Raw genomic sequence first — 19,370 nt, 5'->3', positions numbered from 1 at the left:
GGAGCATAAATTATGAGAGAATCTTCATTTTTGGGGTGAAATATCCCCATAACTAGAACTGAGGCGGAGTGTTTTTCTTCGCTTTTATTTTTGCAAAGCGAGTGACATAGTCAAGAATGTCAGCTTGCACAACTCAGATTATTTGTTAGATGAAACATATGATGCTGTACGTATGCAATGCATTAACATACCCAATTCCAAACATGGCCTCTGCCTGCTCTCCAATGTGCTGTAGGTTGATGGAAGCTGTTTATAATATTTCAAAAACAAATGAATTAATAACACGAACATGCAATCAGAATGCACATTCAACTACTATCACTATTAATCTACAATTAATTAGATATGGTGATTAATTAGATTAAGTACAATTAATTAGATAATGGTGTTCCAATGAAGGTGAAGTGTGTAATTTCTGCAGTATTGCCATCATCAAATAAAAAAATATTATTAATAATAGTAAGTTGATGCAAGTTAATGTATAATACAGGTCAAAAAATAATACACACTTCCACGTCAAGGACATCATTTTATGAATCAAGAAATTATAAAACACTGCCAGTCTCACCAGAACGATGCTCTGAGACAAACACGAAGAAGAAAAATAGGAGGGATTAGTACATTGAATTAGTACATTTAAATGGTAGTTTGATTATATTGTTATTTCATAGATTGTTAATTGATGGTAACGCTTTATTGTACAGTGTCATTCTTATACATTTAAGTATTGAGCAATATTATAAACTATATGTTCTTGAGATCAAAGGATCAAGATTAGGTTTAAGGCATGAAGCATGTAATTATGCTTCATTTAGTACATGGAACATGCATAACAAGGACACCATAAAGTAAAGTGTTACCTTAATGTTATTTGATTAGTAGGTTAGTGATTGCATTTACATCAAGGTATGATTTTGTATATTTATCTGTACATCTATTACCCTCATGCTCAGTATGATGTGTGGCATCTGCATCTTCCATAGGATAAACATCCACAAACTCCTTCTTGAAGACGGAGAGGAGGAACGAAAGCCGATAGTCTAGACGAACGCTGAGGATGAACTACAAACAAAAAAAAAAAACCTAATTTGAGAAATGAGAGTACAAATGGGTTCACATTTCTGATATTAAAAAGGACCTATTATGCCCCTTTTTACAAGGTGTAAATTTACTCTATGATGTTCCTAGAGTGTGTATGTGAAATTTCAGCTCAAAATAGATAACTAATAATTTTGTACACTTTTTAAAACTGCCCCATTTAGGCTTTGATCCAAAATGTGCCATTTTAGTGACTGTTGCTTTAAATTCAAATGAGATTGTGTGCCCAGCCCTCTTTTCAAAAGAGGGCGGAGCTACACAGCAGATTCAAAACTCTAATGCTGGGTTCACAGCAGATGCTGATGAGGTGTCAAGCTTATATGATTTGCTTGTTAAGTCAGTGCAAAAAAAACGAATATGCATCCTGGCCGCGTTTCGCACAAATGAGGCAGCGCGCGTTTTGCACGTTTGACACGCTTTACACTTATTTCACATGAACCACTTGAGTTAAAAAATCTGAACATCATTAGCTTGCTCTTGTAGGGGCGTGATTATCATTGCTGACACCGGACAACAGTTCATCAAACTGGGCTCAGCTCAGACTGAAGCACTGCTGAAAGCTTCCATCATCCAGGTATAGTTTCTGGAGGAGTTGATGAAATAACAGAGCTGGGTGCAACTCAAAACTAACAAAACTAAGCTGTTTTTCAGCCTTGCTAAAGCACAAAGCACAGCTACTATAATAGTAAAATGCATGTTAGCCATTTAGCAACGAAGCTAGAGTCACCAGACAGACAAAAGCCTCGCCTATGACGCGAATCCACATATATTGTGAGGTGAATTTGACACATGAATGAAGCGAATTTGACGCGCAAATGAAGCAAGTAAGTAAACTAAAAATGTCCACATGTCTATTTACACATAAATAGTGTGAATTATTCTTGTGTGCCGTGTCTGGTGTGAACACAGCATCATGGTGGACGCTACTTCTCACTCAGGATTGTCAATGCTAATGAGGAAGAAATCGTCACTAATGAGCGGGGCTTTCCCCTTTCAATGACATTTACAATAGGAGAATGTCAATCAAAGTGCTTCTGCAGACTGTTTATATAGTGTGTTTATAAAAAATAGAATTAATTTATTTTTGCAACTAGAAGCAGGCTATATTAACACATCTGTGTTTAAACCCATTTTAAAAGTATTTTTTTTTAAATAATAGGCCAGCTTTAAAGGAATAGATACCAAAAATACAAATTACCCTATCATTTACTCAGCCTTAAACCATTATCTTGACTTTTCCAAACTGTATAATGGTGTTGGGTAGTGGTCCATTTTTTGAAGCATCCTGGTGGCGTATGGGATAGTTTTCGATGGATTTATGTGCTTTTGGAAGTTTCAAAAAAGACCCACTACCCAACACAATTTTACAGCAAAGAAAATATGTGAATTATAACAACTGTGTTTGTCCGAAAGAACAGTCATAAACACAGAGTATGGCTTTGGGAAGAAAAAATTATGTGATAATTTTCACTTAGGGTAAACTATTTCATTAATGTTAGTAAAAAATTTTTTGACTTTTTTTACATTTTACAATTTTTCATTACCCCTGAGTGTATCTTCATTCGTATTAAACTGAACTGTTTTTTTTTTTTTTTAATGGAACTAGAGCAGCAGTCTACTACTATTCTTCTACCATCAGCAATAAATATGTTCCACAATAATAAAATGTTGCCATCTTCTTGTAAAGTGGCTTTGATATACTGTAATCTACATTTTATAAAGTGCTATAGAAATAAAGATAACTTGAACACACTACCTGTAAAATCTCCAGAATCTTGAGTTTGGTGTCCATGACAGTGATGTCTTGTGTGTCGATGCTGTCTTTACTGCCGACTTGACTGTCTCCAGTTCGACCAGGAGCGGAGAACAGAGATGGTTTTCGGTTAAGCACCATGGTAGACATCATCTGTCCCATGCCATGAATGGAGCGCCTGACGTTCTTACCTAAAAATTAATGATTCAATCAATTTACTGGCCATTTTGGAGACTGAAATTCTAGGATGTTTTAGTTTATATAAGTATATACAAATACCAGACTAAAACAAACAGTGAGCTAATTGAGAAATAAAGGGTTTCCCTCTGTGTCGCACATTTTATTTTTACATTACTTTTTATTTTTGTTAGTATAGAATGAAAACAAAAAAATATGTAGAAGTTTTTTTATTACACACACCAGAACAAATATGTAAAAAAAGATGTAAGTAATTAAAGTTATTAAAAAATAATTTTATTGACTTTTTTAGCCTTTTATTCAAGTACACAAATTACACAATTGCTCATTAAATGTGAACTTTAAATCATTATTTTTTTATAATTTATTTGGATTTAGCAATTAATTATTTTCCCAGTTAAAAAAATCTATTATTATGCATTAAAATCCCATTAAAAATGTAATCCATGAAAAGCAATTGTGAATTTCATGTAATTTTTTTATATTATGTATAAATTAAGTATTAATTAACAAGACTTTTTAAAAGTAAATTTACAAAAGTGGTTTTATAAGCATGGGAAACATATTGAATGCATTAATCTTTCAAATAAATGTGAAAACCAAAAATCTAAATGTTGATCATAATTCAGCTTAGCGTATCTGTTCCAAACTTTAAGATGAAATCATTTGGTAGCAGGGCTTTTAGTTGTGCACCATCAAAGTTATGGATTTCCCTGTCTTTGCACATTCGCTTGGTAAACACTATTTACAATTTTAAATCTCAGATAAAACTTTTTTATTCAGCATCGCTTTTAATGATTTGCTGGTTTAATATCCAGTCGATTGCTTTTTTTTTTTAGCTGCCTGTATTTTTTGATGTCCTTGTTATATACTGTAAGGTGCTATGTACAGTAAGCCTATAAATAAAAGGCATTATTATTATTATTATTAATATTATTATTATTATTATTAATATTATTATTAACAGATATATTTATGTAACAATGAAACTTCATACTTACCATAATCTGTAATTACTAAAAATACATAAAAGTTTAAGTCATTATGCTAATTATTTAGATTTAAAGTGACATTTAAACAGCAATTTTGGCATCCACTGTGATCCTTTTAATGTCATTAAATGATTTTTGTGACTAGATTTGAGTATTTGGTATATAACTATTGTTACACTTTATTTCATTTGGTAGGTTTCATCTGTAAAACATTATAAAATGTGTGATAGTCATCATTTTTTGCCTTAAAAAATAACTTTTGCATCCATTTCAGTAGCGGGTTTGGAGCCATGTAAACATCTAAACATTATTCAGTACTGACCACTGCCATCATCGTTGAACAGTGGGTTGATGGAAGCGTTGCTCGGAGTGCAGTCTATGATTCCCAGAAGAGTGCGAGTCAATCTCAGGAGCTCGAAAAAGCTGTAGAAGCCAAAGTAGATGAGATGCCTCGCCAAGCTCACCACCTACAAACATGCAAATGAAGCAAAAATGTGAAGATGATTTGGAAATATCTTACAGATGGTTTTATTCAACGCTTAAGTATGCAGCCATAAATACTCCCAAGCACTACCAGTGGAGCTAAAGCATAATAATATGCCACAGTACCTCATACGTTAGCTTGTTTTTCTCCTCGTTTGCAAAAGGCAGGTCATCGATGAGCACATTGTTGAGGTATTCCTCCATGAAAGCCATGGTATTAGCAAACTTGTTCTTTTTATTGTCTCGTGAATAGTCCAAGTGAGAGTCATAACTATAACATAAAACAGCAAACATTATTACACCTTTGATTGTTTAAATAGTCACTCTTTACTGCCATGTAAAAATGTTTAATGTTTGTTAGATGTTAGATCATTCAGTAATTTTGTTTGGTTACACTTTATTAGGTACAGTTCTCACAGTTAAATCATATTTATCTCAATAAACTCATAATTTGCTGCTTATTAATAGATATTAGATCAATAATTATATTAAGATATTGGGTAGTGTTACGACTAAAGTTAATTAATTTATTTTTGTTACAAATTGCATGTGTTGTTTTCTTTGTCCTGCCTTCTTGTGGTGTTTTGTGTTATCCTTTAAGTAGGCCCACACGGAATCCGCAGATTTCTAGCCCATCATTACCTCTGTTTGTTTACTTCAGTAAATGTGTGTAAATATATATTTAGTCAGTTTTTTTAATTAATTGCAGTAATATTATTGACTGATATGAAAATGTTCATCTGATTTATGTACAATGCAGTTTGTACAGTAATATGTTCTGTCTTTTAGTAGATATATTATAAGAGAGACTTGCTTTGTTTACCAAATAAAGTGAATCTAATTGGATTTGCATTTTAAACATTAAATAAAAGTTAAAAAGATTTAATTTTTATTTCATATATTAAGAATAATATAGTTAAGATACTCCCAAATTAATAACGCAGAAATCCGCAGATTTTCACCAAAACTCTCAGCAGAAATAGCAAAAACGTCGACAGATTCCGTCTGGCCCAAACCATTGGCTCCCATTTTAATGTGGTCCAGGCTCTGATTGGCTGCTGTTGCAGAGATCTATAAAAGGGAACTGCCGGCAAAGTTTGAAAAGCTCATTTGTAGTACGATGGTTGCTGTAAGTGGAGAGCTTCTGGATTTCCCTACCCCTCCGGCCAACAACAACCCCTATTCTTGTACAAATATCCATGTATGCTAGCAACTTTTTGAGAGTTTGAGCTTGTAGGGGTGGCCAGCTTATTTATTTTGATTACTTTTGACTTTGTTTATGTTCAAGGAGGAAGGTAATTTCCCTGTATATTTCTTTAAAGATTTGCAGGTAATAAAGTTGATTTACTTTGTAGATTCTTTTGTTTGTTTTTTTGGCCTGTGGCCACCCTACAGATATGCTCATTTAAACTATTATTTTTTCTATAATAAATCTATTTAATTACTCTCAACTTCACATTTGGTTGTCGACCAAAGGGGATTTTTTGTATAAGTTTTTTGTTTGTTTGTTTGTTTGGAAAATCCACCACCACAACCTTATTTTGTTTATTATGTCCATGTTGTTTTTCCCTAGACTTGGGGAGTAATAGGTTGGATTAAAGATGTTGTATAAGATCATGCAGAATATGCACAAATAAACAGTACTAAAATAAAATAGTTAGAATTAGTATTAAATTAAAGTGTTGATTTTTTTTTTCCTTCACTCATTCATTTTCTTTTCGGCTTAGTCCCTTTGTTACAGATTTTTTTAGGGAAATTTTTTACTTTTAATTTAGATATTGATTAAAATGTGCCTTTAAAAACTTTTATAATGTTATAAAATATTTATATTTCATATAAATACTATTTTTAATTTGCAATTTCTAAAGAATGCAGAAAAAAGTCTGACAATTCATTTTGAATCAGATAAATTAAAATTGAAACTGTATTGAATACAGAAAAAAAATTAGTTTAAATGACAATATTTGATTAGATTTTTTTTCTGTAAGTTTGATCAAGTATATGCAACCTTGTTTAGCTAAAAAAAATATCCAAACTTTTGTGTTAGTGATTTACCGAGTACTGATTGAAATAATTATTAGAAAAATCTTAAGTGTTACTAGGTGTTATTACAAAACTTCTACAACTTAAAAAAATGATAATAAAATCAATGTATATGAAGTGATCATATATGGTTCCCTATTGTATCAAGGGTTAAAAAAAACACAATATAAAGTCATTCATAAAGTAAAAAGTGAAAAGTTTGTGTGGATATGTGAACACACTCTTTGATGCTGATAGAGGTGGGAATCTCAGTCCACAAGCGGGCAAACTTGATGGGCGTCACAAGCTCCTGAGGGTCACGATCAACGTGTGCGTGCAGCATGAGCCTACAGAAAGACGCTCGCAGGTCAAAGGGAAGAGTCTCGTCCATCATGCAGAGCGAGATTAGCTCTATATCCAGCTGCTTTGAGATCACATCTATGGCCAGATACTGCCGATCAAAACACATTCGTGCGAACAGCTTCAGCTGGTACCTGAAAATAATATATACATATATATTCATATGGACATGAGCAGAGGACAACATGCCTATTTTTGTAATTGATTTGTTTTCGTTATTTCAAGGGATGTCAATTTTAACATGAATTAGCATGTCGCTAGCATGCTCTAGGCTAGTTGCAAGGCTTTGCTAGTAATATTTGACCAGTTAGATGAAGGTTTGAAGGTTGTGAACTGAGTGGCTGTTGATTAAGTGCTGTTTTAGAGTTACTGTTCAAAACTTTTCACCCCCTCAATGAAAGTCTATTAGATTTTTACGACTTTCATGAATTTTAGGAAAACCGCAAGTTGGATCGGTTAGAAAAGACATAGCCTAAAACTCCAGATCATCCAGAAGGTCTGATTTGAGTCTGCTGGTTATAGCTTTAATTATCTTCGAGGAGATACATTTAGAAATTTTGTTGTAGAAGAATTTGAAGCTTAAATTGGATTTGTGTATTGAACTGATAGCATATGTTATTTCCATTTTCAAGCACCTGTAATATGTCAGAACATTTTCATCATGCACGTTCCCTTGACGGGCCTCTTGGGCAAGCTGCCGAATGCTCTTTTCATGGTTCTCATTTTCCTTTTCAGACCAGATCAGCCAAACTTCATCCTCGTCTCCAAACTCTTCCAAGTACTCGGAAGTGTGCTGACTTTCCTTAGCTGCTCGCCGCCTTCACAGACACACAGAAAATGCGTTTGCACAAGTATATAACCAAATACAGATGCATGTAATTTTTTGCAGACCTACTCTGTTTTCATGAGAATATCCTGGTTCTTGGCGTTCAGCACGCATTTACAGATCAGCTCTTGAGTAACTGGGATTGCTACATTATTGGACACACACAAGTCTGAAAGATAGTCTAGAAACCTGGAAAACAAAAGCAACAACATGTCACAACAGGCTTTTAGAGACAACCAGATTTAGACATGTCAGTGCATCAATTTGTCACCCATGATACTTGGGTGCACCAAAAGACGAGAGCAACAAAATTCGCTCTCACAGTTGAATATTTAGGTCTTGTATTTAAAGTGATTGCCTTCCTGCTTAAAAAAACATTCTGTACAATTCAAATTATTGCATAGAGTATGTCGAATAAGGCCAAAATATCTAAAATTAACCCTGGTTTTGATCCAATTTGTGATCGGTGTCAACAAGCTCCAGCCACTCTTTTTTCATACTTTCTGGCTTTGTCCAGCACTAAGCACTTTTTGGGCATCAATTTTTAAATTATCTTCTGAATGTTTTCTTTTAGATATTGAGCCATGCCCCCTAGTAGCATTACTTGGACTTAACCCTACAAATGTTTCCTTGTCATCTACACCAGTGGTTCTCAAAGTGGAGGTCGGGACCCCTGAGGGGTCGCGGGACAATTAGGGGGGGGGGGGGGGGGGTCGACTGGTGATTTCCAAAAATCATATTATTTTAAATAGACCATTAAAATTACCATATTTTATTTATAACCTACTGAAGAGAAAAAATATGTTTATAGTTACTATATACTATATAGTTACTATAGTAGCTTATAGTTACTAGTTCTATTGGATTGCGACCCCTGGGATTATTACATAATATTAAAGACACAGCAATAGCATCAGATGCACCATATTGATTTTATGGCACCATGTTAAACTTTCTGACCCAGAATAGAATTGGGTCTATTGGAGTGTGTGCAGCATTGCATGCAAGGTTTCTGTATTTTTAACCACCTCAGAGGATATTGGGGGTCGTGAGTCACTGACATTGTCATTTTGGGGGTTGTGGGCTGATAAGTTTGCGAACCCCTGATCTACACAATCAAATGCACTCGCCTTTTATTTAATAATTGCTAAAAAGCTTATAACACTGGAAAAATCTTTCTCCACTCAGTTATATACATTGGATGCATGATCTGATGCAGTCTATGCAATAGAAAAGATTAGATATAGTTTGCTGTAATAATGAAAAATTTGACACCACTTGTCAATTCTTCCTTTCAAATTTTTAAAATAATTGTAAAGGGTTCTACTGCTGTACCCTTTGCATATTTGTATTTATATATTTTTCTGTATAATTGTAAGGCCTAATATGTCTCACTAGAATATGTTGAATATATTGTATTGCTTTATTCAGAGAAAAAGAAAATGTGAGCAAATTGTGTTTTGTTGCTAGACTGTGATGTTTAATGATTCTATATGTTTGGTGCTGTGGCTCTCTGACTAATATATATATCAATGCAAAACAGTTAAATTAAAAACAAGAATGTAATAGGGAAAACTACCTAAGGATGCACTGAATTAAAACTCAAGAGGAAAACCAAATATTCTGGATGCACTTACACAAAAACAAAATGCTTTGTAATAATTATTTACTATTTAATTAAACAAATAAAAAAATGCTATTTTTATTTATTTTTACTCAACTTAGATTATACTGATTTCAAAAGATGCCTAAAAAGCCAATAAAACACCAACTACATATTATTTAATTTTATTCAATTTATTTTATTTTATTTATTATAAAACCTTAAATTTATAGGTCAGTGAATAAACAGAGTTCTGGTTTCCGAGAGCACTATATGTTGACGCACTTAACCACTAGGCTATTGGCATCGACATAACCACATTTGACTGACAGTGAACTTGCTGAGAGGCATTATTATACCAGCGTTGCCATGACAGCTATTTATTTGTGTGTTCTTTGCTATTCCAGTGAGCATGTGTGGTTCATGCATAGGTAAGTATCATAAAGTTTCATGAACAGAGCATGCACAGAGCAGAATATCAAGCTATTTTAATTTTGTGTGTGATAGAGAGAGAGAAAGCACGCAGCACACATGCATTGGCTGCAGCTGGAGGGAAAGTAAAACCTATGCACTGTGCGGTGCATCATAGTACACTGTCTGCTGTTGATGCTGCTCCTTCAACAGACATTTAACATGTACATGTTAACAAGTACATGTCAACTCACCCTAACCATAGCTCTAACCACAACCTAACAGTCAACTTACAATCTAATGAGAATTAGTTGGCATGTAGATGCAATGTGATGGTCCATCAAAATAAAGTGTGTCCTTTTTCTCTTTAAACCCATAACCGAAAAGCTGATTTTTGACTGCTGAAAATTCGGTGCATTCTAAATCTGTTTTCTCAAAAAGTAAAACCCTCAATTTTGCTTGGAAATTTGCCCAGAACCAAATTAGTATACAGATCTGGTTCTCGGGAATCAACTCAAATGGTGGACGTTTTGATGGTTGATGCATCACACCACAACCGCAGTCGTTGCCCCTAGCCTAAATTGAAAAAGCATGACTTGCTAGCGGTGGTGTGAATGCAGAGTTATACCTCTGAAAGAGTCATGTCATACATATATACCAAAAAGGTTGTTGAGCATCCCTAATGTGTAACAGTGATTACAGCAGATGCACCCAAGTTAACTACAGTAATTTGAATCTTCATATGATGTTAATATACTTTAAGTTCATATGGTGAATCTCAGATTCTTAAAGTAACATCAATCAGTCTTGCCTACAAAGAGGGTTTACGATTGAAACACTAACCTGGGTTCCCTGTTTTTGCGAACCAGACTGACAAATGTCTCCACCTCAGTTTTAGTGATGTGTTTCTCTAGCAGTTTGCGGTTGTTGTGGAGCAGGGCTGTGATGGTGTCCTCCGCCAGAATATCATAGCCGATCTGAGACTGCATCATTCCAAACTGCTTAGCTATGTACTCCTGTAAGACAAGAGCAAAGATGGATGGTAAACAACATATTAACTTATCAATCCCCATATTTGATAACTGCAGTGTGATAACTGTAGTATGATAGGAAGACTGAATACCATGTAAATAAAACAACCAACATCAATACTTTGAAATAGTATACAAAAAAGTCAGCTAGCAACTGAACTGGGTACTATAGTCTAACTTCAAAACAGATCCTCAGGTGAGTTGTCAGACTGATGAACATGCACAACAGACAATGGAATGTAAAGGGATAGTTTACCCAAAAATGCTAATTCCGTCATCGTTTACTCACCCTTCACTTCATAAACCTATTTGAGTTTCTTTCTTTGGTTAAACAAAAAAGAAAATAATTTGAAAAATGTTGGAAACCATCAACCTATGAATGCTAATGGCTACCACTGACCAACATTTTTCAAATTGTGTTCAACAGAAAAATTAAATAAATAAAGGTTTGGAATCACTTGAGAGTCAGTAAATAGATAGTAAATACTTTTGGAGGTACTGTGCCTTTAATCTGCCTTCATCTCTCAAATAAATCTACAAATTCTATACATTTTAAGTAATGATTTTATTTAAGTAACTATCAAAGTGCAGCTTCTTAATCCTTCTATTTGCTACTGAATAAGTGTTTCTTTGGGTAAAATATAGATTTGCAAACATATCATTGCATCAACACAGATATAATGTGCTGTAAATCATTTCATCTTATGCATATTCCATAATATATGATATTAAAACAAAGCATTCTGAATAAAAACCATCTGAACATCAAGCAAAATAATATGAATGGCTACAATGCACAGTTTTTTGTTTTAGTAATAGTAGTTAAAGTGGCAGTGGGTGAGATCACACACAGAAAAATAGGCCTTCTGACACATAAAACATTTCAAAGTGAACTAACTTACCACAGCATAGTTTTTCAGAGAAACAAAATCTGTAATGCATGTAGTGTATTGTATGGGGCGATGGAAGAGAATTGGGCCAGGACACCGAGATTACACCTCTACTCTTTACGAGAAGTGCCATGGAAATTTTAATGACCACAGAGAGTCAGGACCTCAGTTTATCGTCTCATCAGAAAGACAGATATGAACTTTGCATGTTTCCTAAATATCTACTAACATATTATGGAATTGTTAAGCCTCAAAAGTCAAAACGATGCCACACGGTGACACACAGCACCCGTAGGCACCTGTGTGGTTGTGAACTGGAGTACCTGATTCTTTCGGTAGTCTTCCTGTGAATGACGCAGCACCCTGTAGCACAGCCTGAGCATGTACTGATACAATAAGTATTTCTGGTCGGACAGTTCCTCCAGTGTCAGTAGAGGAGGATCATCTCCCCTCTCTTTGAACGGAGCTTTAATGATCCCAAATATCTAAGCAGAAAACAGCACAATAAGCCAAGCTTCACCAAACAAGACGTTTCAACGGGCAAACTTGTAAATTATTAAAAAAAAATCCGACCTGTTTTAAAATGTTCTGCTCTCTCATCAGTTTCTGTCTCTCTCGGTTGGGCTTGTTCATCGACACCTCCAGGGCCGGCTGGCCATTGTTAAGTTGATCCACAACAAAGAATACCACATCCTCCAGCAGCTTAATGGCATACCTGAGCATACATGGCAATATGTCTACATTACAACTGTTTACAAAGTAAATCCTCAGTTGTCTCAGAACAAAGGATTAAATCAGGGACTCGTGTCAACTCTACTGTACCTTCTGTCATTAGGACTGAGAAAACCGTATTTGAACTTCTCGACAACAGTGCTCAACATGAGACTCGCATCATTGGCGAAGTCTAGATCTCGAATCTCCATGACCGGCACAGAGACGATGGCGAATGCTTCTTTGTCCTCTTTAGTGGGGCACGTGCCCAGCTACCAGGAGACATAGAATAAATATTAAAATACTGCACACGCAATAATTTAACAATCATTTTAATTACATTATTTGAGTTAAATAATGTTAACGTTAGAGCTGTGAACCTACACTAGTCTCACGGTTCGGTTCGGTTACGATTATCATGCCATCGATACGGTTCAATTCGATATTTCGGTGCATCACGGTGCATTGACGGTGCTTTCCATACAGTTTAATATTTTCTTCACAGCAGCATTTCTTGTATTAAAATGTATGAATATATTTATATTTATATACTATTTGTAATACAATTTTGTAATTTAATACAAACAGTCAGATATATAAACTGTAACTTTAAACAAAACGAGCATTTAGCAAATAATATAAACAAATATAAATATCCAGCTCAATTTCTGATCCTTGTCTAGTTCTCTTACACCCCTTTGATTGGTCACACCCTCAAAAAAAACGGTTGCGATTGGCTCTTGTGCGCTGCGCTCTTCACAGATGAGTGATACTGATAAGCTGCAGGCGGCAGCGACGATCTCACAGCTGATGTATGATAGACACGGTGGAGAAAACTCCTAGGACACGCGCTCGTTTCTGTATGCAAAAGTAACGCTGTAAAACAGCCGAAAAGAGAAGAAAAGCCACGCCAGCAGGTCAAATGGGCCACTGTGTGTGTGTGTGAGAAAGAGAGAGAGAGACAGAGCGAGAGCGAGAGAGAGAGAGAGAAATGGAGTAGGCTACTTTCATTCTCTCGATCTCAGTGAAATAGGGGCTATTGTTGTATATGTCAGTGAAAGACTGATCCAGCAAACACACAGTGAAATTGTGCACAGTTTATGAGTTTTAAGTAGTTAAAGCGCTGTAAATACTCGCGATCGCCTCCCTCGCGACAGAGCGCATATGCAGTGCACCGAAGAAACGATTAATTTTGACACCCCTAGTTAACTTAAAGTATTTTGAATTCATTCCATGCAGTTTTGTTGATAGCTGTAATATACATATATTTATGTTGAAAAAAAGTTTTTATGTTGCTCAAAGTTTGTTTGTTTGTCTGCAAAAATTATAATTATGTCACTTATGACAACTTGACATTACCAAGAAAACATAACTTGTCATAAACCTGTCATAAACATAATTCTCGGCAGGCTTTTATAATTGTGTAATGAATATTTTTCTGATCACTTTTTCAATGGAACCAAATTATGTCATATACAATAATACTTAATACTCTTACAGAGTATCTGCAGGTTTCAGCAAGGTAAATTTAATACTTTTTAAGACCATTATGAATGAAATTTTAGACTTATACAGGGCTAAACACTAAGGAGTTTTTCGAATGGCCCAGTTGGAAAAGATTTTTATTTGCCCTATCAAACATTTTTATAATTTATTAATAGAAGAAGAAGAATTTATTAATTTAAAAATAATAAAAAATAATAAATAATTAAAAATTAAAAAATATACATATTTGAATTAATTCTGAGCAAAATATTTTAAATATTGCGTCAAAACAAGCAAGCTCTAGTGGTATACCTACAGTTTTATTTTAACATAACATTCTTAAAAAATAAAATAAATTGAAAATTGTTTTAAAGGTTTTAAAAACTATAATAAACTAAATGTATGCACAACAGTCTGTCTAGGAACAAATGTTATTGTAAGGACAATGATTTATCCATTATGGTAATTATAGAGCTAAATTTACATTCTTAAATAAAAAAAAAATAAATTAAGAGATATTATTTAATTAAGAGATATAAATTAAGATTATATTATTTACAGTATTTATTAGATGGGTGTTGGCCAGATTGGGTAGCTATACATGAACAAAGGAAAATTAAGACCTGTTTAAAAAAATTGAAGATCTACAACAAAATATTTCAGTTTAAGACTTAAAAAAAAAATAAAAAAATTTAAGGCCTAAAATTTCATTTTTGAGATTTAGGACATTTTAAGAATTTTTAAGACCCAGCAGATACCCTGTCTTAATAATCTTAATTTTATAACAGCATTGTTAATATTTAATTACATTTAATGACAAATTCAATTTGTTATGAAATTATAAAATTGTTACAATATTCATGATAATTAAAATGGCCTCATAACAATCAAGTTTATGACAGATTTATGACAAGTTGTGTTGTTTTGGTGTTGTCAAGTTTTCATGACAAATAACCAAATACATCATACTTGTCATGACAAAGACATCTCAAACAATGTCACCTTTGCATTTAAAATGACTTAACTTAGCAAATGACACCTAATGTCAATAGTCATAAGGATGCATAAAACCTTCATATTTATGTGTTATGTCATGTCATGATTACATAGGTTTCATACATTTAATTTTTTTATTTTATTGACCAGCAAAATCTTTAATAATATTATATTATAAACAGAAATACAATGTGACATACAACTTTATAAATAAACAATTAAACAAAAGTTGTGGCAAAACATATAGTTAGCGTTGTAATTTGTCCTATTTACAAAATACAGAAATGTTGAAACTGTGAAATTATAGTTGGAAAGTTTTTCACCATTAATCGAATCGGCCGCTCTTCATCGATGTCGATAGGAATGTTGGTGCTTTGGATCCAAGTGTTCGTGCACAGGTGGCGAAATCGAACATAAGAATTTCTGTAGGCAGTGAAAAAGATAAACAGACAGGGGGTAAATCAAGTTCTTCTTCCCACAGAATGCAGCCAGTCAAACCGAGAGAAAGGGAGAGAAAAGCACACAACGTAATACCTTGGCACAAATGAATCAGTCTTCTGCAGTGTTGTCGGGTCCAGCTCAAACAGAGAGGCGATGTCGTTCCCATGAGGCACTGCGACTAGCTTATATTTAATCCTTTCTCCAAGGCTTCTCTTGATACGACTGCTGTCCACCTGTAGGCAAAGAAACAATCAGACATTCATGACAGAAAAAACAACTTTTCACAACATAAAAAGTAAAGTCTTGGGGTCTGTTCTTTGTAGGTGAATTACTCAGTTAGCTGGATTAGGATGTTGACGATTTGACATGATCCAGGATCATTTCGTTCTTCAAAACTCATCTAAGAGTTATTGTCATAGCAACAGTTCTGGTAGCTCAAACCTGGTCGGGAGCAGGCTTATTCATGTAAACAGGATTAGATTGGCTCATTTCAAGCAAAGATAATACTTAAAGTATGTACTAAATGCTGATGTTTTCTTACAGTAGCTATATACACTTGAGAAAATAGTAAATATAATTTTTTAAAACTATATATATATATATATTAATAAAACATATGCAATCTGCACTCCGAAATAAAGTACAAAGAGAAAATGTATACATTTTTTAGATACAAACGCGTACATGCACAACATTCGTCTTTAAAAAAAAAAAAAAAGGATAATAATTTTTGCAGTCATGCACATGTTTTGACTGGTAATATGCCGGTGATTGGCACCGTTAGTTATCAAAATGCTTTTTTTATGCAAAATTATTTTATACAGTTATTCCTTAAGTCGATAAAGAAAAACTTGAGCAGGCCTAGGCTACTATAATAAAGAAAATCTTCTCTAAATGTAGAACTAAATACATTGATATGCATTGAAATACATGATGAATACTCCTGACACATGAAAATGTAAAGCCTGCAGCTCACAAGAAAGGTGAAAAGTTATTGCGTATCATAATTAACAAAACGTTTACTATGAATTTGATGTAATTTTGCTCACATGGATAATTGAATATTAATCAGATGATGTCATTACGCTGCTGTGCCGTCAGCCAATTGCTGCATTGCTGATCATGATTTCGTGGATCGATAAATCTGACCTTCAGAACACACGCAGCGATCTCAGATCAGTTCCTCCAGATATTTTAATCTGATTCGCAAACTTGTTTGAAGAACCAAGTCAATGGTCTACAAATGAAAAATAGCCATTCTTGGCTAATTCTGACACATTTTACAGTAATGTTTATTAACATTATTTACATTGACAGTATTAACATTATTACAATAATGCATTGCCCCTGTAAACGAATAATCTAAACTATAAACAATGTATCCTACCTCAATATCATTGCTGTTTTCTTTGTAACCTGGGTTCTCCTGAAACGCAAATAAATAATGGTAATTTGTTATTTTATATATTCAATTTAATTAATTATATCAGATTTATGTTTGTATAAATGTGGAAGGTTTTACCTCAGCAGCGAGATAGTTTCCTGTGGCCAGGTGTTTGAATCTGTAGAGGCTGTTCCAGTGTCCGGCTCCTCCTCGACATGGATCATGGTGGACCACCTGCAAACAACAAGCAGACAATACACCATCAAGTCTTTACCAAAGCACTTTTTCACACACACACACACACACACAAAAAAAACATGATTGTAACAAATGAGAAGCTGCATTTTTATTCATAGTAACAAACTAATTGCAAATAAAGCAAAAACACTGTATGGATGACCTATTTTAATTATTCAAATAAATTGTGTAAAAATAAAGAGGGTGAAATAATGATGCCTGATTATTCAGCATAACAGATTTGTACTGAATTGTACTTAATAAAATAAAAAGTGATCCTAAAGTTATATTTTGGGTAACTATTAAAAACTCACTAATGGATAAAATATGGTGTTTAGTGGAAACGTATAGATTTAAAATGATAATTTATAGTTATTTTCAAGCTACAATGTGCAGAATAAATGGTCTTTTTTGAATGATCTATTATTTTTAGAGTAGTTTTCATAGATAAAACTATTATATTCAGTAGAAGACTTCTGTAAATTATGACAAAAATGTATGACAGTGATTAGGTTTCATGCTTAAAAAAACATTGAGATCATTTTAAAGATATTTTTTTTAACATAAGCTGGATAAGTTGTCGGTTTATTCCGCTGTGGCGACCCCACATAAATAAAGGGACTAAGCCGAAAAAAAAATGAATGAATGAACGAATGAATGAAAAAATAATGGTTAAAACTTGGTGGTTTCAAAGAGAGTGATAAAAAAAGTGTCAAGATTTAAAATAGCAATTAATTAGCAATTTAAGGCTTCAATGTGAACCATAAATGGCATTTTAATAGATTCTATATTATTTTGAAGATAAATAGTAAGAATAATATTTGTAAATATAAACTATTATAATACTGGCCAACATTCAGTGAGAGTGTTCTGCAAATTGTTTGATGTTTTTTTTTTTAATTAAACAAAATAAAAAAATAAAATAATAATGTATGTAAAATAATATATGTTGTTTTAATGCTTGAAAACCATAATTAAAAAAAAAACACTTACAATCTATCTTAATTTATAAAATTTAAATGCTAGTGCATTGCCACAGAAAAATATTTGGCTCTTAAATACATACACACACACATATATATATATATATATATATATATATATATATATATATATATATATATAGGCTCTTACCTCCACTTCCCATAATGCATTAGAGCTGGTGGCTGAAGTAGCTGACTGACGCAGAGTTGTGCGCAAGAACACGTGCAGTTTAGACTTGTACTCATCACAGGTCAGAAACTTCTCCTGTTCAGCGTGAAACAGCCTCACCACGTCTCCCTAAGAATGAACAAATCGTTTATTATGAAATATCAACTTAACAGGCTTGGCCTTCAAGAAATATTAAAAAGCCTTGAAAATGTGACAATGGTTTAAGCAAACATTGCATGTTGGAAAAGATGAATTTGTGTGTATGAAGTGAGAAATGTGGAGTTAGCACTTACTCCTTTCAGCACTTCATCTTTGTGGTCACTGAACATCATAAACAGACTGATCTTCCAGCTGGTGTTGCTGTTCACAGAGTTGATCTGTAGGAGGCAGTATTGTATTTTAAAAATGCATGGCTCCTTTTGGAGATGTCCACAAAAACAGCTTTATACTCTCTCTCTATTTAAAGTGGGACCTCACAAGCAAAACATATGTCATATACTGTATACCTAACATATTTGAGCTTTGGTCATTTTCTAAAGTCTTTTTTCAGTTCAATGTAAAGAAAGCACACAAAACATACTCGAGTGTTGTCACAATTTATCTATTTTTTTCTGTAGACTTCCATTATAATACATATATTTAAAAGCGGTTTTCTAAATATAGACACATATTTGACATTTTATTAGCAATTACAAAACAAACTATACAGTTCAATTCATATGTATATATTGTGAAGGTTTATACAGAGAGAGACGTTCACACATTACTTGTCTGACTATAAACAAATGTTTCGTTTTAGGCATTTACTGTATAGTATTTTCTGAATTAAGAAATTATTTTTAAAAATTCTAAAATCCCCTCTGTAAAAATATATAATATATTATACTGTGTCCTAGCCACCCATGACAGCAATGCACAAAGTATTAAAGAAGCTATTTCAACATTATAAACTACAATGAAACGCGTCAAATGAGTTTAAATACTATTTTACATGACATCTGTATTTTATTCAGTGTTAAATGTTAATCAGTATGAGTTTGAGTGCTATTTAATGTCACATTTGTGCTTTATTCAGTATCAAATATTGCTATTGAGTTTGAATACTATTTTACATGACATCTATGCTTAATTCAGTGTCAAATATTACCAGTAGAAGTTTAAATACTATTTTACATGACAATTGTGCCTAATTCAGTGTTGAATGTTATCAGTATAAGTTTGAATACCATTTAATGTCACATTTGTGTTTTATTCTGTGTCAAATATTACTATTATGAGTTTGAATGTTATTTTACAT

General features: G+C 33.4%; 1 protein-coding gene across 2 annotated transcripts in view; it reads right to left on the bottom strand.

Moving 5' to 3' along the window:
- Positions 1 to 19,370, bottom strand: part of itpr3 (inositol 1,4,5-trisphosphate receptor, type 3) — a 98,874-nt gene that overhangs the window by 40,337 nt on the left and 39,167 nt on the right. For both annotated transcript variants that reach the window (NM_001313811.1, XM_017357380.3), the window contains 18 exons: positions 18,367 to 18,450; positions 18,056 to 18,202; positions 16,823 to 16,918; positions 16,688 to 16,726; positions 15,394 to 15,533; positions 15,183 to 15,282; positions 12,490 to 12,650; positions 12,241 to 12,382; positions 11,991 to 12,152; positions 10,590 to 10,762; positions 7,802 to 7,921; positions 7,542 to 7,724; positions 6,789 to 7,040; positions 4,651 to 4,795; positions 4,364 to 4,508; positions 2,855 to 3,042; positions 942 to 1,062; positions 192 to 246 (listed from right to left, as the gene is read on the bottom strand). In NM_001313811.1, coding sequence (NP_001300740.1) covers positions 192 to 246; positions 942 to 1,062; positions 2,855 to 3,042; positions 4,364 to 4,508; positions 4,651 to 4,795; positions 6,789 to 7,040; positions 7,542 to 7,724; positions 7,802 to 7,921; positions 10,590 to 10,762; positions 11,991 to 12,152; positions 12,241 to 12,382; positions 12,490 to 12,650; positions 15,183 to 15,282; positions 15,394 to 15,533; positions 16,688 to 16,726; positions 16,823 to 16,918; positions 18,056 to 18,202; positions 18,367 to 18,450 — 2,453 coding nt within the window. The remainder of the gene's footprint in view (positions 1 to 191; positions 247 to 941; positions 1,063 to 2,854; positions 3,043 to 4,363; positions 4,509 to 4,650; positions 4,796 to 6,788; positions 7,041 to 7,541; positions 7,725 to 7,801; positions 7,922 to 10,589; positions 10,763 to 11,990; positions 12,153 to 12,240; positions 12,383 to 12,489; positions 12,651 to 15,182; positions 15,283 to 15,393; positions 15,534 to 16,687; positions 16,727 to 16,822; positions 16,919 to 18,055; positions 18,203 to 18,366; positions 18,451 to 19,370) is intronic.

Source organism: Danio rerio, chromosome 8 (genome assembly GCF_049306965.1).
Source record: "Danio rerio strain Tuebingen ecotype United States chromosome 8, GRCz12tu, whole genome shotgun sequence".
Taxonomy (NCBI): domain Eukaryota; kingdom Metazoa; phylum Chordata; class Actinopteri; order Cypriniformes; family Danionidae; genus Danio; species Danio rerio.
The sequence above is the reverse complement of the archived record's forward strand: the minus strand, read 5'-3'. Positions and strand labels throughout refer to the sequence as shown.